The 23,412-nt window shown below is 34.7% G+C and overlaps 2 protein-coding genes and 1 non-coding gene across 3 annotated transcripts; 2 read left to right on the top strand and 1 right to left on the bottom strand.

Annotated features, from left to right (window-relative positions):
* Positions 1–4,432: 4,432 nt before the first annotated feature.
* On the top strand, positions 4,433–8,058 carry LOC113754801 (transcription factor bHLH18-like; the record flags this gene model as incomplete). Its single annotated transcript, XM_027299054.1, has 4 exons — positions 4,433–4,502; positions 5,215–5,799; positions 7,518–7,868; positions 7,975–8,058. Coding segments are annotated over 4 exons (1,090 nt in total), but the record flags the coding sequence as incomplete, so codon positions are not given.
* Positions 8,059–19,403: 11,345 nt separating this feature from the next.
* LOC113754800 lies at positions 19,404–20,768 on the top strand. The gene has a single exon (XM_027299053.1). It carries the CDS (start codon positions 19,404–19,406, stop codon positions 20,766–20,768), a length of 1,365 nt encoding a protein of 454 aa, XP_027154854.1.
* LOC113754803 lies at positions 19,776–19,882 on the bottom strand. Its single transcript, XR_003465389.1, has one exon. It is a non-coding gene; the product is annotated as a small nucleolar RNA R71 (small nucleolar RNA).
* Positions 20,769–23,412: the final 2,644 nt, after the last annotated feature.

Raw genomic sequence — 23,412 nt, 5'->3', positions numbered from 1 at the left:
AATAACAGTAAGGAAAGAGTGGGACAATGAACCCCTTCCTACCACCATGATAGCTCTTAAGGCTCTATATATAGGTGGTCATTGAGCTTAATCGTTGAGTACAAAAGACACTCTATGGAATAAGCCAACGATATTAATTTTTATGATGCATATGATCAATCATTGATGAAGTCATGAAGTGGTTGTATAAATGTGGATGCCTTTTTGGTCGAACTGTGACCACCAATAATAAAGTCATGACTCAAACTTAGCCTTTCTAAAATATATATTTTGATTTTTTTTAATGATAGGATTTAAGAAGCGAGGAGGATAGAGAAATATAAATTCAAGATTTTTAATTTTTGAGATCTCAACTTTAATCATTAGATCAAAATCTTTTTGGCAACAAATCCAAAATATTTTTTTTTGGTTGACAAGGGAACCTGCAATTGCTTCTCGAGAGAGAGTGCGTACTAGATGAACCCCACCTAGTGCAATAGCCTTCCAACCACAAGAAAGGATAAGTTTTTGGCAACGAATCCAAAATATCTAAACATTTTTTTTTTCTGGTTGACAAGAGAATCAATGTTTCTAAACTTGGACTGGAGAGTGAATCGGAAAACCTTCTAGTTCACGGTTCGACCTGTTCAACCGATTCAAATGTTTAATAATTTTTTATTCAATTTAGTATTAAAAATTTTGAATAAAACTAAAATATTTATTGTAAAAAATAAATATTTAATAAAAATCGGTTGAACCTCCCGATTTTTACTGGTTTGGACCAGTTCAACCTATTCTTGACCGGTTCAATTAATTCTTTGGATTTTTAATTGAACCGCGAATCGGCCATGCCTCCGGTCCGGTTTTCAAAACATTGAAGAGAATCTACAACCGCTACTCGAGAATGTGCACTAGGTAAAGCCCGTCCAGTGCAATAGCCCGCCAATCACACGGAAGGATAAGATGCACTAGGCGAATCCTGTGTGACGGGCGAATGTGCAATGAATCCAAAATATCTAAACATGTTTTTTTTTTGGTTGACAAGGGAACCTGTAGCCGCTATTCAAGAGTGCGTACCGGATAAACTCCATATAGTGTAATAGCCCACCAATCACACGGAAGGATAAGATACATTAGGCAACCCCTATGCGACGGGTGAATATTCCAGATGAGATTCGAACTTGGGTTGAGAGAAAGGCATGACGCCAACTCTACTATCTTGGAATATCTAAACATGTTGTTACTACACCACATGGTATAAGAATCAATAATATTTTGAGATCCATCTTGAAATAAATTATTCCCATCGTTATTAATATATACACATATATTCAATTCAAGTATCTACTACTTCTATATATCTTTCAATAAATGCATAAACTACCATGGATGTATAATTCTTATACATCAACAGGTCGAATAGAATCACGATGCATAATTCAGTCAGAACATCTATCTCTTTGCTTGGTCCTTGATCCTCTCTGTGCATGGCTACTCAGCAAAACACATACACGATCCACGCGTCAGGGCTAGACCCTTGGATTTGCAAAGCAAACATTTTTTAACCATTTCTTACCACAAAAAAGTGTTAGTATCTAATTGATCAGTCTGCCTTTTAGCGCACACATGTACCCAAGTACACATCAAATAGATGTGGGAACAGGGCATCTAATTTTGTCAATGCGAATTGGAATTGACCCGAATAATTGTCCCGGGTAATGATCCTTAGCATGCGGACATGTTATAAATAGCATAACGTATTTCAACATTAAAATTGAGAAAATTTTTTTCTGGCATGTGGATCATTAGAAAAGTTTCTTTTGGGGCTTATATCTATTTCATTTGGCTCAACGAGATGCTCATATCTTCCAGCACAAATAAAAAACCCACAAGCATGTATTTGAGCAAATCATGTTGTCAGAAGAAGATTAGCACACTCCACTTTTGGTCACGTTCAGGTCAAGTACAGAGATACTCTTGAAGCTTGGGACATACGTTCAGTATGGTTTTGTAATTTTTTGTGGAAATAGTTCTCTGTATAAGCAATTAAATCGAACATTAGGTACTTTTTGGCCAGTTGCTTAGTTTGGTAGATTCTTATCTCTCCTATTCTTTAGTTGTTCTGGATATTAAGTATTAGATACAAACACCTAATTTGTAATATTTTTCTCCTTTTTAAAGCAGCTGACCTTTTCCCAAAAAATATCAAAATTTATTTTAGATTCAAAAAATAGATAAAAAGCACAGTTTTGAAAACGATGCGTACATTCAAGTCTCAAAAATCATTCATTCGAATAGAAACTGGTCTCCTTGCCTAATGATAACTAATTGTCACACTACAGAAAATGTCACCATAAACTTATTTAAGGAAAAATCATTCAACTCACATTTTGCTAAATAAATTTTTTTGCCATTCACTTTTAAAATGTTAATTTTATGTCCCTTACAAATTTAGGTTAGCAAAATTTGATCCCAATTTAAGTTTTCGACCACTTGTTAGTTTGAAATCAGCACATGATGCACATGGAATCATTTTTTATGTATAGAAAAGTCAAATTCCGCAAAATGAATATGGATTGGGTCAAACCTCCTTTATTTGAAAAAAAAGTGAATATAGTTTAGATCAGATCGTATTTTTAGGAGCAAAAATGAATATGGATCAGATCATTTGTTTAACTACAAATAGGATTTAACTTTTTTGCTCGTAAAGAAATATTCATATGTGCGTTACGTGATGGATTCGAGATAAAAAGTAATCAAAGAAATTAAGTTGGGATTAAGTTTTGCCATCTTAATTTTGTAAGGGACGTAAAGTTACTATTTTAAAAGTAAAAGACTAAAAATTTTATTTGATAAAATGTGAAAGATGTTTTGAACAATTATTCGAAAGTCTTCATCCCATTGAAGTGTATGCAATTCAAAAATGTTATGTTGTCGTATTGAAATTAAGCTATTTGAACTTTTCCACTGTACCCACCTTTTCTATATATAAACTGAATAAACAAGAGCAAAGAAATAAATCCATTAACATCACCATTAAGTCACTATTTTCAAAAGGTTAGAATCTCGAAATACAATAAATAATTTGGGACGCGTAGGAGTACAAGTAAAAGGTCAATGCTACACGCTTGTATTCAATTCGGTCCGTGAAGTACGAAATGTAATGAAAGGGAATGTTCTCAACAGCTTCGAGTTTTTCTAATTAACTATCAGCAAGCCTATAAATAAATTTGTTCAGAAAATTAAAAGAGTGCTTTTTAAAAGCAAACATTTGTTTTCAAAAAAACTCCCAAATGCTGTCTGATACATTCAATTTCTTAATCCATATGTGTGTTAGCTTGAAAAAAAAGACAGAAGGAAAAAAAATTCAGGACGACAATAACTTTTAACTGAAAAAAAGTCCAATACTTATTTGAAACTTGTAGGTTGCCACAAAGTGTTCAACTGATTGAGTAATTATAAAATGAGATTGTGAGTTGAGATTACCACATTTAAATTTTTGGATTAATTTTTTTAACCGTGTCATCGTAAAAATTTTATTATACTAGTAGGTGTAAATGCATGTCATTTAATCTACAATTAAATTTAAAATTTAACTTTTATATATATGACATGTATCTATACTTATTATTAGAATAAAAAATATACACACTACTAGTGAATAAAAGATCATCTCATCTCAAGTGTGTTGATCAATAACAAAGCATAAGATAGTGTACGTCACATGTAGTCAAATTCAGAAAGTGTATAGCAGTATATGCTTTAGTCTAGAGGTGAGTTTCTCTCTATGGCTCTAAACTCTCTTTCAATGCATAGAAAATTGATCCTAGATGTTTAAACCGTTGAAATGATTTAGGTACAAATCTTAAAAGCCAGATACCTGAAAAGTTAAAACAGTACGCATTAGCAACTCTAATGATACGTTCAATTCTTTAATCCATATATTTATCGTATGGTAGTATAATTAAGAATAAACTTAGAGTACAATTATGGAGGTCCTTGGTCCCTCTTAAACCATCAATTGGACCGCAGGGTATAAATGCAAAGAATGTGATAAATGCCGCTCCATTCTTCACTTTCAGCGCTCCATTGAAGGAAGCTCAAGAACGGAGCGCAGAAGGCTTCTTTTGAAGCGCTGATATCAATCTCCAGACTTCCATCACTTCTGCAAGCGGTACAGAAGCTCAATCATTGCCCTGCTCCAACCTACTAATCTATATAAGATGCCAAAAACCCCTTAGCACCTTTCCACAAGAAGAAGCCCACAGCTGCAGTTGTTGAGTGAGAAAGAACCAGTGAGTTCATTCCCCCTTCTATAACTTCTCGTCGTTCATTTCAATAAGGTCTATACTGGAACTACTACATTTCTATCATAAGTTTGATTTGATCTCTCAAGAAAAATCTCTTCATCATTTTCGTAGTAATGGAGCCCGTTTATTTATTGGTTATCCAGGTGCAGAAAGTTGCAAGCAGATTTATTTGAGGTGATGGATAATTCAGCTACTTCATGGTTCTCTGATCTGGTAAGAATTAATTCTCCACTTGATAATTACTAGGACCTTGCATCGTAAATAAAATGAAGCTTGAAAGTTAAGATGATCTATCTAATTTCATGAACCATTGATTAACTTCTGTTGCCTCTATTGATTTTTGTATTTCACGTATAGATATTGGCAGTAGGCACATGTCACAAGATGATTAAACTGTATATGCATTTTCTTTACGATGAATTTGATTCTCTTATATCACACGTACTTGTATCTCTATATTGTATCTTATTTTCTTCTTCGCTCATATTTTGAATAACTTAAGTGCCTATATTTTGGCACTTTTTCTATACATTTGTCAGAACTTTTGCTGGACATTATTTTTTCTTTCTCCCATTGGCTTGTCTATATATTTTGAGTGATTTTCTTTTCTGTAAAGCCGAAATAATGAGGAAATGACTGTACCTGGAGGATGAAAACCACCACATGGGATGGATGTTATATGAAGCCAATACCCCAAAAAGCTCTCTTGTTTGTTTCTTTATAGCATGTACCAAAATCCTACCTACTCAAAGGCAAATCTTGATCTGGCTATTCCTAATTATACTTAAAAACTTAGTTATAAATGTGTGAAATACATCTACTATCATGAAGCTTGCCACCTTGGATTTATCAGAGACTTCTAAGACAGATGACACCAATTCTTTCCAAAGCATGAATTGGTGACATTCTTTTACTTTATTAACAGGGAATGGAGGATCCATTTCTGAGTGACCAATGCGACATTATGGACTTCTTTGATGAAGACATCTGTGCTGCACTTGGAAACGACTTTCAGGGTTCTCTGCCTTCAGAAAGCAACTCCCCCACTTGCATTTCCCACCTGATTCCAAGAAGCAGTTCCACTACGGCTTTATGTAATGCATCATCTTCAGCTGTGGAAGTTCCTCAGCCAGCTGCCAACTTGTGTACATCTTCAGCCATTGAAATTCCTCCAGGTGAAGTTGAAAGACCAGCCAGACAGCTCAAGCGCAACCGCTCCACTCCGGTAATCCTCACTTTTGGCAACCCTAGTCCGACAGAAACAGTGCATCCTCGACAAGTTAGTCTAGGAGGCTTGAACCCTGAGGATGATGCGGTTTCTGAGGTTTTGACATCCCGTGTTTCGTTTCCAAATCTTGAGGAGGCTACTAAAAGTGCCCCGGCACCTAAGAAAGGTCGTACCAGGCCAGCATCACAAACATATGACCATATTATAGCTGAAAGAAAGCGAAGGGAGCAGCTCAGCCAACGATTTGTCGCTCTTTCAGCCATCGTTCCCGGCCTCAAGAAGGTCTGGATGTATTTTCTTATTCTGATTTTTCTGAGCATTATCTTTTACTTTTTGGGTAAATTACTAATAGCCGCCTATAGTTTCATTTATTATTACATAACACCCCTATTGTTTTAAAATATCCAACGCTATGGTTTCATGTAAAATGAAAATTTAACGACAACTAGTCTATATAATGTCATTTGTTGAAATACCAGTGGTGCTCTTACTTAAACACTAAATCAAATAGGGACTTAACCACCTCGTATAAAGGTACAGGAGAATAAAGTGAATATTTATGCAAACTGTAGAGGATTAAGTGGATATTATGATTTCAGCATATGCAATTTTTGAGCACGTGTTGTCTAATCGTTATAAGTAATTATGCATTTCATCCATTTTTTACTTTATATAAAGGGTAAAAAATAAAAAAGCCCCCTGTGGTAAACCTAATACACAGAAAAGCCCCCCATGGTTTCAAAATATACAACACGACCCCTCATGCTTTGAACTAAATTGTAAAGGTGACGGAATCCGTTAAAGTTAACGGAAATGGACAAAATGACCAAAATACCCTGATATAATTAAGCAAAAGACAGCTCAAAAAAATCATTTGTTTTATTCTCTAAATAGAGAGAATTGAGGGTTAAGGGGTAGAATAGTTATATTTGATAAAAATTAAGTATAAATTTTTTTTTTTAGGTTCCAATAAGTCATTTCCGTTAAATTTAACGGATTCCGTCACCTTTACAATTTAGTTCAAAGCATGAGGTATCGTGTTGTATATTTTGAAACCATAGGGGGCTTTTCTGTGTATTAGACTTATCACAGGGGGCTTTTTTGTTTTTTACCCTTATATAAAATCACAAAGGGGTTATGTGACTATTTTGAAAATTTAGAAAGATCATCTGACATTACATAAAATCACATGGGGATTATATTTAATTTACCTTCAGTTTACTAGTAATACACATCCATATATAGTAGTTCACAATTGAACGAATGGTTTCCAGATTTTGAATTATTTGGCCTCGATCCCTTTGGTGGCTAGCCAATTATAGGCACACATATAATATAATATCTCAGATCTTCATATCAATCCCACAGCAATTGTTGAATTTGACTCCAGTAAAATTTGACAGAATTTTTTCGTAAAAATGTTGGAGTTTGAAAAGGTTATTATTAGACATGATTCATGTGAAGTTTAGAAAGATTACAAGTGCTTTCGGCCGCCTGGAAATAATTAGTATGACAAAGTTTGTATAATTAAATGAAGGGAGTATAATTTAACAGATCTTCTTGTCCATTTCACCCAACTGATAATCACAACACTGTATCAAAGCACTGTACCTTTTTGGATTCTTTCATATCCTTTCTAATTTTTTATCAAACCAAATGACAAGCATGTACATATATAGTAAACAATAATCATTGTAGGGTGTACCAGAAACCAAAAAGTGGATGTAAATATTCGTTACCCTCTAGATAATGACCCTTTGTCGCATCAATTTATGTAGACCCTTGTTTACATATAAATTTAATCCAAACATTCAAGTATTTTAAGCCAAATGACGAGCATGTATAGGAGACAAAATTCATTTATGGCAATACAAGTCAACTAAAAAGACAGTGCGAATATCATTACCATCCGCATAACCACATCTTTCAATATGTGCATGCCCTGATTTCGATTTAAACTTTATTCAATTTATCTTGACAAAATCTTGTATTTCTTGCAGATGGATAAAACCTCAGTCCTTGGAGATGCCATCACATACTTAAAACATCTCAAGGAAAGAGTCAAGACACTAGAGGAGCAAGCCACAAAGCAGAAAATGCAATCGGTGGTGCTTGTGAAGAAATCCCAACTCGTAGTTGAAGACGAGGGATCTTCGGATGAGCAACGTCCACTACCTGAAATTGAGGCTAAACTTTGTGATAAGAAGGTTCTTCTAAGAGTCCATTGTGAAAATCATAGAGGACTGCTAGTTAAAGTGCTTTCTGAAATTGAAAAGCTCAATCTTGCTGTTTCTAACGCGAGTGTGGCACCATTTGGAAGTCTGGCTCTTGACATTACAATCATTGCTGGGGTGAGATTTTAGATTTTATTTGGAGCTGCCAAAGAATCTTATTAAATTTAATCTCTTTCACTGATTATGCTCATCATTGAGTGATTTTTCATTTGATTATTCACAGATGGATAAAGAATTCAGCCTGACCATGAAAGAATTGGTTCAAGGTCTTCGATCCGCTCTTCAGCGTGCTGCACGGGATTCTTGAATTCTTGTCAGCTACCTAATGGAAAATATGTACCTATATGGACCGTCTTGTTCTTTTTCTGCTGATTGATGACTTAAAAAGTCTTGTATTTTGTCATGTGACTACTGAATGTTTATTATGCTCCATTGGTATTTATTTACTTTTTTTTTGTTATGAAATAACTAAATGAGATGAATGTCCATTAAATTCTCCCATGTCCATTGAGTTTTCCTATGTCTATTGAATTCCCCCAAAATATAAAAGGATAAAAGAGCTGGTGTGGATGACCATTTAATTTCCCTGTACAATTAATTTTGTAACCTCTCTTATAATTAGAGGTTAACCCTTTAGTTTTCTTATATTCAATGCCTCTATAAATAGAGGTCATTGAACATCTTTTTGTAAGTTTTTGATCATTTGAGTTAATAAAAGAATAATTCTCTACTTTTATCTACTTCTCTTTTGTCTATATCTCTCTTTTATTCCATTCTACATTTTGTTATTTCATTAGTATTCATTTTACAATATTTTTAAATTAATTTCTTTCTTTTTCTTTTTCTTTTTATTCCCTCGGGAAATCGGTCCTACGGGATAGGATTTTTAAGCGTTGCTTTAAAGTACAAACATGGAGAAAAGAGTTTAAACAAAAGGACAAAAAAAAAAAAAGAAAGGGGAAAACCTTAACTTTTTTTTTCAGACCAATAATTAGGAAGCAATGCACAGACCAAAGATTCAACAGCTGCTCTTGTTCAAGTATCAAACTTGAAAATTTGGTTGTCTTATAATGTCTTCACCCGTTAGCCTTGTCCAACGTGATCATGTCACAAGCACCAATAATGAGCTAAATCTTTGTACAGAGATGTTTTGGTCATAAAGCATTACTTTAGAGGACAATTATTATCCACCATAAGATTATCGCGTATTTTCTTGATAGTTGTAGTTTAAGCTAATTCTAATGAGGGTTAATCACATTTTATCCCCTTAAAGAATACCCCATTTTTCAGTTTACCCCATAACCTTTAATTTTACTCACTTAACCCCCTTTAGGACAAAATTGCCCTTGCATTATTTTGACTTTTCATTTACCTTGTTTTCCTTTCTTTTATTTCATTTTCTCTTTCCCACAAAAATCTTCACCTTAATGATTGAAATTAAAAAAGAGGAATTGCAGAGATCTATTTTCTCCTTAAATGATTAAAAAAAATATTCAAATCACTTTCCTAAAATACATTTTTTTTAGCCTTTCAATTCTTTTAATTTTGGATTTTCCTCTTTCCTTTCTAGTTTCTCATTTTATTCCAAAGAAAATATCTTAAGATGAAATTGTGACCTGATTAATAATCATCAATTGAAATTTGTGACACGTGGCATCATACAAAAAATCAAAATTAGTTTTTGATGACTTTTAAACCTTCACCCAGAAATATGCAATTACAAACTCAAAACAAAAATTTTCGTTGAAATGGAATTTCTATTGGAAAGAATGAAAGACAGAAGAAAGAGAAAAAGAAATAAAAGAAAGGAAAACAATTTCATCTTATGATATTTTCTTGAGAATAAAATGAGAAACTAGAAAGGAAAGAGGAAAACCCAAAATTAAAAGAATTGAAAGGCTAAAAAAATTGTATTTTAGGAAAGTGGTTTGAATATTTTTTTAATCATTTAAGGAGAAGATAGATCTCTGCAATTCCTCTTTTTTAATTTCAATCATTAAGGTGAATATTTTTGTGGGAAAGAGAAAGAATTAAATAAAGAAGAAAGAGAAAAAGAAATAAAAGAAAGGAAAACAAGGTAAATGAAAAGTCAAAATAATGCAAGGGCAATTTTGTCCTAAAGGGGGTTAAGTGAGCAAAATTAAAGGTTAGGGGATAAACTGAGAAATGAGGTATTCTTTAAGGGGATAAAATGTGATTAACCCTTCTAATGATGTATTTGTGTTGCTCATTTTTAAAAGGGTTATTATCACTTTGTCCCTTTAACATTTGGTGTCACTATCAATTTCCCTCTTAAAGTTATTTTTTAGTCACTTCCCCAAGACTAACCGTCAAATTTAATGGAGTTTGTTAATTAAAGGGAAAAGACATGTTTAGCTCTTAAAATTATTTTATCACTTTACCCCTATAAACTATAGTTTCATTATCAATTTATCATCTAAAGTTATTTTTTTAGACAATTTATCCCACCATTAAACCAATTTAGGAAGTTAAAAAACTTTAGAAAAAAGTACCCTCCTCTTTGTTTAATAAAAACAATAAAAAATTGGATTAGTCTTTTCTATACTGACAGTGTATACACTATCAGCGTTGGATGAATGACAACTATGCAAAATTTGAATTTGAAATTCAACTTTTGCACACGTTTCATGAATCGAACGATGATAGTGTATACACCATCAGTGTAGGAAAGATTTACTCTAAAAAATTTAGAGTGGTTCTTCGCCTTTTTAGTATAAAAAAAAAAGTTAAAACATTAATCTCTTTCTTCTTGACAATTTTATTAATATTGAAAAAAATAGAAAGAGGGGGAGGGGGGGAGAGAGAGAGAGAGAGAGAGAGAGAACTTAATTCTTTTTTTTTTAAATACAAATAAGAAAGAATTAAATACTTTTATTAGTTTAAAATTATTTCACTTTTCTATTTACCACCAAATTCCAATTCTAATCCCGACAACCTTAAAATAATACGATAATGTTAGACTCTTCTTTATTTTTCTTTTACTTGTATTAATAAGTGTGAAAACATAAATTTGAGAAAATCCTTTTATTTTTATATTTTTGGATCTCTTAAAGTGAACAAAAAGAAAGAATAATCATTCTAACTTTTTTTTATTTTTGATTATATATAAAAGGGTAAATATATTTAAAATTTTTTGACCATACTAATTAGATTAATGATGAGATAAAATGTCTAGAAAATAATGTTAGAAATTAAAACGATTGTATCACTATAATTTAAAGAGATATGATAATAACAATGTAGTAATACTATAGAATAAAAGGGTATTTTTGTCCAAAATTTCTTAACATGTTGAGTTGAATTATTTATAGGGGTGAAGTGACAAAAAGATAATGTTATGGGGTAAACTGAGAGTAGTGATATAGTTTAAAGGGATAAAGTGATAATAACCTTCACAAAAATCGACTTCATTCCACTTGATGTACGTATGCCCTAGTCCTTGAAAATTATGTTTAATTTCAAAAATTGTTGTCATGATTCCAAAGTTATCATGTTTATGACAGTTACCCCTCAAAGAACATTTTCTGTTCTTTGTGTAGGCAGGTTAGCTACTGCACCATTACTTAACCCTCGTGGATCCATCGCGGACCTCTGAATGATTTACACTACATAAAGAGTCTTGATACTTTTTGCTTGATAAATGACGGCAACTTAAAGGGAAATCTTCGTAAACAAACTATACTCCATTTCTCAAGGAAAAGGAGTAATGCAGAGTTACTGCAAAATCCTCATCATCAAACATGGAAAGGGATTTGGGTCTTAGGTTTTGTCATTAATTACATGATTGATTAATTATTTCTAAGAGAAAATTATAGTTTTGGTACCAAATGTTTGAGATATCGGCAGTTTTAGTTCTCAAAGTTTGGGCGAAAGCAAATCTAGTGCTGAACGTTTCAATTTTTAAGCACATTTAGTCCAATTGACTGGTTTTGGCAAATTATTACTGGAATTCAGTCACATTTATAGCAAGTACGATGGCTTAATTTTGAAAAAAATTAGAAAAAAGAAAAAAGTGTTGGTGGCCATAAATTGTAATTAAAGGGCACAATTAGTCACGAGCAGAGTAATTAATCTTTACTCTTTAGCTACATGACTACTGTATATGTGAGTAATTAGTGCCCTTTACTTACATATTATGTACAAACATTTTTTCCTTTTTTTCTAATTTTTTTTCAAAAGTCAGCTGATAGGCTCGTGCTACTTATGTGACCGAATTCTAGTAACAATTTGACAAAACCAATTAATTGAACTAAATGTGCATAGAAATTGAAACATTTAGTACTCTATTTTTTTTCCTTTTTTTTTTCAGAAACATTTAGTACTCTATTTGCTTTTGTCCAAATTTTAAGGACTAAAACTGCCCCGGCTCAAAACATTTGGTATCAAAACTGCAATTTTCTGCCTTATCATCCCTATACTGACTACTAATTCCTAATTGGACAATTTACTTGAGCATCTGGGGGCCACCTAGGCCATTACTTCTTCAGTTTCTTCTTTTTTCTCAGGTCCAATCATCCCCGAATCTGATGTTCCAATTTTTGCTGCTACCAACCCCTATCTTGTCCGTCAAAACCGTCTCACGGCAGAATTTGAGATCCATCAATAATCAGTTAGCACCACCTTTGAGAACATAACGGGATCAAGACATCAAGAAGTCTCTTTAAAGATCTTGAGGCCAGCCATGCAAGTACCATGTATGCTGACCTCAACCCGGAATCAGGAACCTTAATTCCCAAGTTAGCTTATCAAATCTAGCCAGCCCAAAATGTTAACGTGGATATTCCAAAATTCATTTTGTTTATTATAAATGTTCAAGGTTTGGAGGGTGACGCTGTTTGATTACCAAATTCAACACTTGCATTTTATAGATTCACATTTTAACATGTTCGAGATGTGTTTGATCATAAAAAATAGAACATTTGAATTAATTAAGTGACGTTAAATTTTCTAGACAAAATTTACTCCAAAAAAAAAGTGAACTGTTAACTTATCATTTAATGTAATATATATATATATATTTAAATGTATCAAATTTAGTACTTAACAATTCATTAACATAATAGATTCATATTTCAGACTTCAGATTTCAAGAATTATTTTATTTGTACCATAAACATATTTTTTAATTGCACTTTTATATTTTTAATTATCTTTTTTATTTCATGTATATTGCATCACAAAAAAGTTATAACAATTATTCTAAATAATATTTCATATAATCTCTTTGTAAACAACAGTCTAAGGCAAACAAAAAGTTGTGAATGATCGCTGTTTCTCTCCTGATAGGCTTCTGGAGTTTTTTGCCAAAATAACATTCTTGCTAAAAAATATTCCCGATGTGATTCACTTTCAAATTTTATTCCCATAATGATATTATTGCTGTCATCTAGTTATCCTGATTGCCATTTTCTAAATATATCAAACCTATTGCATATGTTTCTTCAAAAAATGAATTTTAAAAATACAAAAATTGCAACGAAAATTGTAAGCTATTACAACAATTTCAAGGCTATCATATTTGTTTATGCTATCCTTCCTACTCCTTGAAAAGACAAGAAAATAATTTTCATTTCTCTTGAAATTATCAACTAGAGAAGAATATTTTTTAGATGCTGTTAATATAAATATTAGTTTCTTATAATTACGTTTGACAAGAGAAAGATATAGAAAGAAAAAATGCGGGAAGGCTTAGAGAGAAAATTGAAGAAGATATTAGATGGAAAGAGAAATGGAGGGTGTTTCTATCTCCATCTTGATACATATGCATTATGCAGCCTAAGTGGCAAAAAAAGAATTATAAATGTAATAAATTTTAAAATTAAATTACTTTGAGGATATATTTTGAAAAAAGAGTTATTTTGGCAATAAACTCTAGGCTTCTGATAGGCTTCCGGCCGATACTAATTTGACACCGGCGGAAAAGGACATTTAATTTGAAAATTATAACCTTACTCCAGTTAAAATTTAAAAAGGAGAGGCTGCACCCTCTACTCAATCTTAATCGAACTTTTCCTGATAGTGCCAGCTCACTACCCTGAAAACAGCCTTCTTTTCGAAACCTCGTAAACTAAATTTGATTTTACTCTTAAACTAAATTTGTAACAAATTCAGAACACCATATAATTGAGTCTATCTATATATTTATATGTATTGCAGAAGGGGTTTTTAGCAGAGACCCTCTCAATGGCTTCCAAACTTCTCATTCTTTTTTCTAAATTTTTGTATTTATTTTAAAACATAAAAAGTAGTGGGTTATAACTTATAACCAACCCTATCACCAATCAAATTTAAAATTTAAAACATCCCCACTATCTACTTCATAAACCGTTTATAGTTTGTTATTTATACTTTAAATCCTTTTTACTCCTTAATTAAAGACAAATGCTCATTCGTATGCTATTTTAATACAATGTTACATTTTTATAATTAAGAAATATTTGTCACCACACTAACTCTATAACCACCCCTACAAATGAGCTTTGCAAATTACAATCACGTTTCAAAAAAATCACAAATCTGCAACTAAATGTAAAGTTGAAGGGTTAAAGTGCAGCTAAATGTAAAGTTAAGGGGCTTACTATATTTAACCCTAAAAAATTCCCAAGAACGGAACAAGTAGTGAGTTATAGATTTTTGTATTTATTTTAATACATAAAAAGTAGTGGGTTATAACCAACCCTATCACCTGTCAAATTTAAAATTTAAAACTTTCCCATAATCTACTTCATAAACCGTTTATAGTTTGTTATTTATACTTTAAATCCTTTTTACTCCTTAATTAAAGACAAATGCTCATTCACATGTTATTTTAATACAATTTTAATTCGAAAGCATACAACATGATCAAGAAACAGCAGAACCAATTAGGACTAGATTTTGACCAAAAAAAAATTAGGCCTAAATGCCACTGGCACGTTGCCGTAACTTGCGATACAAATTAGGACTATTTAGCGCTTTTTTTTTTTTTTGCAAGGAGCTAGGACACTGTAAAGCTTATTTAGACAAATTTTGCCTCATCGGTGATTTGAGTATCAAGTTATTGAATATACTACAAATCCTATAATATCAATGTGCTACAAAAAATAATATTTTACTAACATGTGGTATTTGCGTACGAAATTTCAGTGGTAAATCAAATGCTTTTACTTATACTCTATATAATTTGAATAGTTTTTTAGCAAATATAACCATACTATGTAGGACCATCACTTTGTACAATTGGAGCTAGTAAATTGTATATCAATCACAATTTAGATTTTGCTCGATACCTGCGCAGTTGGTGAGTTCCATCAGTAACACTGCATCAAAATTTTAATGTTATTTCATACTCTTATCAACATGTATTTCAAAAAATTGTAGGTTTGAAAATGATACATGTGCTCGAAAGTTAGTTATGTGGTTAAGGTCAAGTAATTTTACAACATCACAAGCATTGTTGATAGCAAATTCAAAGAGAGTATGGATATCCGAATATACAATCATGCATACGGTAAACTTACTCTATTCAATTTAATTACTGCACAAATTTTTTAAATTTATAATCATAACCTGTACCTTCTTTCATTCTTACTAGGTTAAATATTTTCGAATACTTGCTTATATTCAGAGCATTAATATAGAAAATATGTTCTATGAGCTATGCAAAAATTGTGGACAACTATGTGAAGGTCATTTTTCGAAAACAGTGTGTATGCATTGTAATGACGTGGTCGACACCGTTGTTAGATAATTAATTTCATGTACCTTTAATTTCAACAAATTTTTTTGTATTGTATATAACATTTTATTTGTCAAACATGTACAATGTTAACATACAATCAAAGATTCCAGTAGTAACATGCATCTTAATCTACAGGACAGACATGCACGATTCGTATTTGGTTGTGATGCTTCTTATCTCAGAGAATTACAAAGGAAGGTAGAATTTCTTGATATATGTTTATTTTTTATAATGTTATTTATAAACTATGGAAAAAAATACACTAATTTTGAATTTCACATGTACTTAATTCTCAGGACAATGGTGATAGGTTGTTCAACCAACGAATCAATTCATGCAAAGATCGTGCATTTTCATTTGTAGTACGCATTCCACAAAATTCAACAAAATTAATTAAATCACTAATTTTGGCTTTTGTACTAAAAGTTGATTGGTGTGAAGAGTGTTCGCACCTTCATGCAAGATTATCAAATCGAATGCATAATATTTGTAAGTATTTCATTTTAACAACATTTAATTACATTCATTTTTATTCATATATCATTCATTTTCTAATATAAATTTCTATTATTTTTCAGGATCTATCTTCCAAAAAAAGGTAATTTTTGAATAATATACACATTCTACCATATTTCAAACTATTGTTAGACAGATATTATATTTTAATTGTGTTGGTACAATTTTTTAACCTTTTTTAATTCACCCATTTATTTTCATTTTTTCAATAATGTCAGCACCGTGCGTAGCACGGGTATTCACACTAATAGGACAGTAAGTTAAAAGCAATATATTCGTTAAAAGTGCAACTGCTCTACACTTACTTCAAGAATGCTATACTTCTTAAGAATTTTTTTGATTAGTTATTTTGCTACCCTGAAGAATTCTAGATTTTATGTCATAATAACACTTAAAGTCCTCAGGTATATTGAATATTTATTTTATGATGATACTATTTCATAATGGAGAATATTTGGGCAAGTCTTCTAGTCTATAGACCCATTTATAGAACATGTGGTATATTCAAGCTATTAATAGACCTGTCTAACGGGTACCCATAAGGCACTCGTTAAAATATATTTCAAGTGTTATATTTTTAAAAATATAAAATTAATTAAAGAAAGTAAATAAATATAAGGGAGAGTAGATAAAATTAAATAGGAAAAGTATATAAATGCAAGAGAAGATAATAATTATTTGTATGTGTGTGTATATATATATTAGATTAGGTGAATGTTAAGTGTGTTAATGAGTGCTCTAAGCACCTATTCTTCTTGCATTTGGGTTTGTTGGCAGGGAGTTTTCATCCATTTGTAAGGGGAAACTTTGTCAAAATTTTCTAAAAATAAAATAAAACAATGAGTGTTCTAAGCACCTATTAGAAAAACCTTTAATAGACATGGTGATGCATGATGATGTGAGACAACTGATGATGAATGATGTATAATTATGCAAGAAAACCTATTGCTCTGTTTGGATTCTCTATTTTCTGAAAAACAAGTTTTACATATACAATACTATAATAATATATAAATAAAAATAATTTCAAAAACACGATATCCATAAAATATATCAAAAATAATTCCAAATATCCAAAAAATTAAAAAAAATAAAATTTACATCATCTTTTTTCCATATATCACCACCGCTACCACCTACCACCGCCACCGCCACCCATCACCACCACCATCCTTTCCTTTCTCCTCTTTCCTCCCCCTCCCTCTCGTTCCTCCCTCTCTTTCCTTTTCTTTCCTCTCCTTTCCTCTTTCCTCTTCCTCTTTTTTCTCTTCCCTTCTTCCCCTCCCCTTCCCCGCCACACCCCACCTCTTCCCTTCCTTACCCCCACCTGGATTTGACTAGATTGAGACCTTTGGCCGCGACCAGAGGCCGTGATTTGATCGAGACCAGATCAGGGAGGGGAGGGGGTGTGGCGAGAAAGAGAAGGGGAAGAGAAGGGGAGGAGGAGGAAGAAGGAGAGGGAGGAGAGAAGGGTAGTGGTGGTGGGTGGTAGTGCTAATTTTAAAAAAAAAATCCTAAAAATTTTTAAACTTTAAAAATATCCAAAAATATATCTCAAAAACACCACCAAAAAAATTTACAATAAAAGTTTTTCATATATATTGTTACAGTAAAATATTTTAAAAGCACCTTGATAGAACGGTTATTTGGCGTATTTTGGACTGTTATTTTGTCCTAATTTTGACTACTCACGGTGCTAAGAACTGGAGTTTCACTCATATTCGACATTTGTGTGCATTGTAGGTGGTCGGCATAGAAAATGATCTCGCGAGGCAAAATTCCAGAAGACTTTGCATTTCAGAGCGTGGCCACGCCTTGGAAGGTGGACGAAACCGAAGGCCGGACTGCGGTCCACGTGAACCGTGAGGAGCATGGGATTAAAACTCCAAAAGCTAGCTTTTGTTGCAATCAATTGGGCCAGACGTTTGTTTTCTTCTTGACTTCTCCTGGGCGGCGCTACATATAAAAAGAAAAAAGGAGATTCAGAATGAGGGGATCAAGACCCTAGCTTTAGTTTTCTTTTGGCTACTTTTTGTCAGACGGCTCCCTTCGCTTTTGTTTCTTCTTGGGCAGCAAATTAGATAGGGAGATTTACATCGAATAAAAACAGGAGCTTTAGGTTTTTTCTTGCCCGAGGCGCTAGAGGTCCCTTTCTCTTTTGACTTTCAACTTTTCCGCTGGACAGTTCCTTCGTAGCTTTTTGCTTTGTAATTGCGATTCTGAAGCAAAGACGAAGGCAGGGCCTTCTCTATTGTTATTGCAATTAATTCCTTCCCCCAATTCTTCGTCAAATAATTGAATGAATTCAATTAAATCACGCGGGATTGACACGATGAGGAGCGGCTAATTCTCTCCTCTGCCCAAAGGTCGACGCGAGGGCGCGGTCCATAATATCTGTGAGATCTAATCGAATCTTCATTATTTCTTCCAAGTTATTGCTATTCGTGCGTTTTCTGAATTAATTGTTCATGGGTATTTTATTAATTGAATATCAACGGCCGGGTATTTGATTTAATTTAATAGCCTATTGCCATGTTAATTAAATAGAATCCGTAATTGTTCATTTAGTTAGCACCTCGTGGCAACCACCATAATTGGTTTTATGTTGGGGAAACGCAAGATCTAATTTAAATAAACCCTCTTAGCGTGTTTATTGGTTAGGGTTGGGTTCTTCTGGCTTTAATGCAATTGGGTAATTAAATTCCTACGGTCGTACCTAGGGTTGTTATCTGGTTAGAGAAGCAGTCAATGGTCGTACCTTGACTGTCGAAAAAGTAAGGAAGAGCTGGTTGTCAGAGCTTATTGATGGCTATAACCAACCTAGTGATAAATGGGTGAAATATCTTTGCATCGATGAGCATTTAATTGGACCGTGCCTGAGCAGTTGATCCTTTGGGTAGAACTTTTGTTAATTGCTATTTTCAGTGAATTGTACTTTGTGAGTTAGTTTTGAATTTTGTTTGTTTTATTTTATTTTATTTGTGTGCCTCCCATTGAAAATCCCCCAATTCTGTTCTACTGATTTGGAAAGAAATAATTTCCTACCTGCTCCCTGTGGATTCGACCCTACTCACCGCTATATACAAAAATCTGTATTTTTCTCGAGTAGGTATTTATTATTGCACAGGTTCGGCACCTGTCAATTTTTGGCGCCGTTGCCGGGGAGCTGGTGTTTGGATTATTTATTTCTTTTCAAATTCAGTTTTTGTTTTATTTTTATTTTATTCTATTCTTCTTGGTACTTTTGCTGGTTTATGCCCCGTTCTTCTCGCACAGGTGAATTAGTATACGATCCTGAGGTTGAGAAGGCAGCGCGTAGGCGGAGGCAAGAGACCAAGAGGCAAAAAGAAGGGCACTTATTTGCTGCAAACGAGTCAGCGGAAGACGAAATAAGCATGGCCAACAACCAAACATTGAGGGAGCTGGCTGCCCCGGAGCTGACTCACCAGCCCTTATGCATCACATTCCCCGCTTTGGCTGAGAATACCGCTTTCGAATTGAAGTCGGGGTTGATTCAACTCTTACCCTCTTTCCATGGTCTCTCTGGCGAAGAACCCCACAAGCACGTAAAGGAGTTCGAGGTGGTCTGCTCTAGTATGAAACCTCCTGGGGTCACTGAAGAGCAAATTAGACTGAGAGCCTTCCCGTTCTCTCTCAAAGATGCAGCTAAAGATTGGCTGTACTACCTACCAGCAGGTAGTATTACCACATGGGCGCAGCTGAAAAAGAAATTCTTGGAAAAATTCTTCCCTGCATCCCGGGCTGCGAGTTTGAGGAAGGAGATCTGCGGCATTAAACAATATCCCGGTGAGTCCTTGTATGAATACTGGGATAGGTTTAACAAGTTGTGCACTAGATGCCCGCAGCATCAAATTAGTGAACAACTGTTAATCCAATACTTCTATGAAGGGCTCCAATCAACAGATAGGAGTATCATTGATGCTGCGAGTGGGGGAGCACTTGCAAACAAGACACCGAGGGAAGCGTGGGAGCTCATCGAAGCCATGGCAGAGAACTCCCAGCAATTTGGTTTACGTGAGAGCAACCCTCCTCGTAGAGTCAATGAGGTAGAGACTTCATCCATACAGCAGCAACTGTCAGAATTGACGTCTGTTGTTAGGCAATTAGCCATGAGAGACACGCCGCGAGCAAAGGTGTGTGGAATCTGTACTAGCATGGACCACCCCACTGACTCATGCCCTATGTTGCAAGAGGATGGAGCTGAACAAGTGAACATGGCTGGAGGCGTGCCCGCGCCTCAAAGACCGTACGACCCATACTCTAACACGTACAACCCTGGTTGGAGAGATCATCCCAATTTCAGCTATGGTAGTAGGCCACAAAATGCATTCTCCAATCGGCCTCCAGGTTTTCAGCAACCTTGGCAACATAAGTCTCAACCCTCGTCCTCAAGCTCAGGGAGTTCTTTGGAAGAAATTGTCAAGAGTTTGGCCACGACTACCACTCAACTCGTCGCGACCACCACTCAGCTCCAGCAGGAGACTAGGTCCTTAGTTGCAAGTACTACTCAGTTCCAACATGACACCAAAGCAGGCATGAAGGACATGGAGACTCGTATGAGTCAAATGGCAACTGCCATTAATCGTCTGGAGTCCCACGTCTATGGAAAATTGCCATCGCAACCTGAGATAAACCCCAGAAATGTAAGTGCCATGACATTAAGGAGTGGCAAGGAAGTGGAGGGGCCGAAGGTCACAAACTCAAAGAGTAAAGTGAAGACGAGATCGAGCAGGAGATAGAGGAAGGAGGACACATTCGTGGAGGTCCTGAGGTAATTCTCACACCATCAATACCCGTTAAAGCTAATTTACCCCCTTTTCCTTGCAGGTTGGAAAAGACAAAGAGGGCAGAAAAGGAAAAAGAAATCCTGGATGTGTTCCGCAAAGTTCAAGTAAACATCCCCCTATTGGACGCGATCAAGCAGGTACCCAAGTACGCAAAGTTCTTGAAAGATTTGTGCGTTAATAAAAGAAAGCTAAGGGGTGATGAAAGAGTGATGGTGGGAGAGAATGTATCAGCTGTACTTCAGAGGAAACTCCCACCCAAATGTGGAGATCCAGGTATGTTTGCTATCCCCTGTAAGATTGGTCATTCTAGTATAAAAAATGCCATGATAGATTTAGGAGCTTCTATTAATGTGATGCCTAAATCAATCTATGATTCCCTAAATTTAGGACCTTTAAAAGAAACGGGGATAATAATTCAATTGGCTGATCGTACATGTGCTTATCCGGATGGGATAGTTGAGGATGTTTTAGTGCAAGTAGATGGATTAATTTTTCCTGCTGATTTTTATGTGCTTTACATGGATGATAGAAGTGCCCCAAATCCATCACCCATTATATTAGGAAGACCATTTTTGAGTACTGCCCAGACTAAAATTGATGTTAGTAAGGGTACTCTCACGATGGAATTTGATGGAGAAATAGTCCACTTTAATATTTTTGATACAATGAAACATCCTGTTAACTCTCATTCTGTGTTTGCTATGTATACCACTAATCCCTCTGTGCAAGAATTTTCTAAGTTTGCTTATAGGGGTAAATTCAAGGTTGCTGCGAACAAGTCCTATAGGATGAAAGCAATTCATGAGGTAAAAATGGAGAGAAAATTTAGGAAAAAAGTTGCACTCAATGGCCATGTGGATCCTGGAGGAAGGCCACCAATTGCAAGGAAAATTCAATTACATCCAGACTAAAGAGTGGTGCTATGTCTAGCCAAAGACATTAAAGAAAGGCGCTGCTTGGGAGGCAACCCAAGAATTACAATATTAGTTGTGATCATTTTTCCTTACTTTATGATTTTTCAGTTTTATTTTAATGTTTTGATGGTTTTTGTGGTGTTGGACAGAAGAGTAGGGGTTCCAAGGCGTGCCCACGCCTTGCAAAAAAAAAAAAAAAAAAAGAGTTCGTTTGGACATCATTTGGATGTGGTGGGCAGAAGAGTATGCTCTCCAAGGCGTGCCCACGCCTTCCAACCCCTCCGATAGCGAAAAAGTAAAAAAAAAAAAAAAAAGTTTGACCAAGACCCTACTCCTTCCACTTTCCCTTCTTCTTTGACTAGTCATGGACAATCTTCTCCAAATTTCTATTGCCTACGTTTCCAGACTTTTCTCCTTTGTTTTGGTCAAGCTTGCCGCCGCCTACCATCGCTGTCTGCCGCCGCCGCTCAAATCAACCTCGCGCGACCCCTTCTGCTACTCGCGCAACCTCGCGGCACCAGCAGCGCACGCGACGCCCAGCAGGCCTACCAGCTGCCCACCGCGTGCGAGCCTTGGCGTGCGCGCGCAGCACCCAGCAGCAGAACCCAGCGCGCGACTCCACCGCATCCACCGCCTCCTTAGGCTCCAGCCGCACCTTTTCAGTAGCCAGGGAAGTTTCTCTTCTTTCCTCCTATTACTTTATTTTGTCTCTTCTACATTGAGGACAATGTAGGTCTTAGGTGTGGGGGGAGTGGCTTCCATTAGTTCTGTTTTTCATTAGTTCTTTTTGCTTTGATTACTCAAAAAAAAATATATATATATATATATATAACATGGGATGAATGAAAAAACAAATGAAAAACATTGTAGTTAGTCGGCTTTTTGGTTATGTCTATGCTTGTTAGTGTTGGGGCATGTTGCTATGATAAATGACATAATCAATGTGAGTGGGTATGTGGTCGTATATGCTGGCTGTGCATTTTGTTTCCCTTGGCAATGTCATTGAATGTTGAGTATGCTGGAATTCACCCATTTTTGTAACTTTTGGGGAGCTTTTGAGCCTTACTTGAGCGTATTATTCTTGTTTGCTCTATTTTGTTTGATTGAGTGGGTATCGCACATGGTATGAACATTCTAGAACTTGCTATTTTGTACATGTCAAGACCGCATTTTGATGAACTGGATGCATTTGAAATGATAAGGGCATTTAGGATTTAACCCTCTTCAGCTTTCTAAAAAAAAAAAAAAAAAAAATCTAGCCCTCATTTTATATCCCAATAGTGAACCAATTTGAGCTTTTGTCCTTCGTTTCTGGTTGATATCCGTGTTTGTTAACCCAAGACCTCTTTAAACTTTCTTGTTTATCCCTGTGTTGTCGAGGGATGTCTGAAATCCATCATTTGTGCAAATCAAACAAATTCGGGGGTTGCAAGTGCTGTTAGATTAGGAGTGGTATGATGTTATCCTTGTAAAAGGGGGAGAAATTGGAAAAAGGCCACTGACCAGAGAACTTTGGCTTACAGGGCATGCCCACGCCTTACAGGACTTTCTCCTGAAAAAAAAAAAAAAATTCTGAAGAGACCTCGTGACCAGAGGACTATGGGCTACAAGGCGTGCCCACGCCTTGCGAGCAGTATGCAAAAAAAAAAAAAAAAAAAAAAAAAAAAATTGGGAACACTTGT

The sequence above is a fragment of the Coffea eugenioides genome, unplaced genomic scaffold (genome assembly GCF_003713205.1).
Source record: "Coffea eugenioides isolate CCC68of unplaced genomic scaffold, Ceug_1.0 ScVebR1_1063;HRSCAF=1853, whole genome shotgun sequence".
Classification (NCBI taxonomy): domain Eukaryota; kingdom Viridiplantae; phylum Streptophyta; class Magnoliopsida; order Gentianales; family Rubiaceae; genus Coffea; species Coffea eugenioides.
The sequence above is the reverse complement of the archived record's forward strand: the minus strand, read 5'-3'. Positions and strand labels throughout refer to the sequence as shown.

Coding starts and splice junctions, on each gene's coding strand:
- LOC113754800 (XM_027299053.1), top strand. CDS start 19,404: ATGGCCAACAACCAAACATTGAGGGAGCTGGCTGCCCCGGAGCTGACT.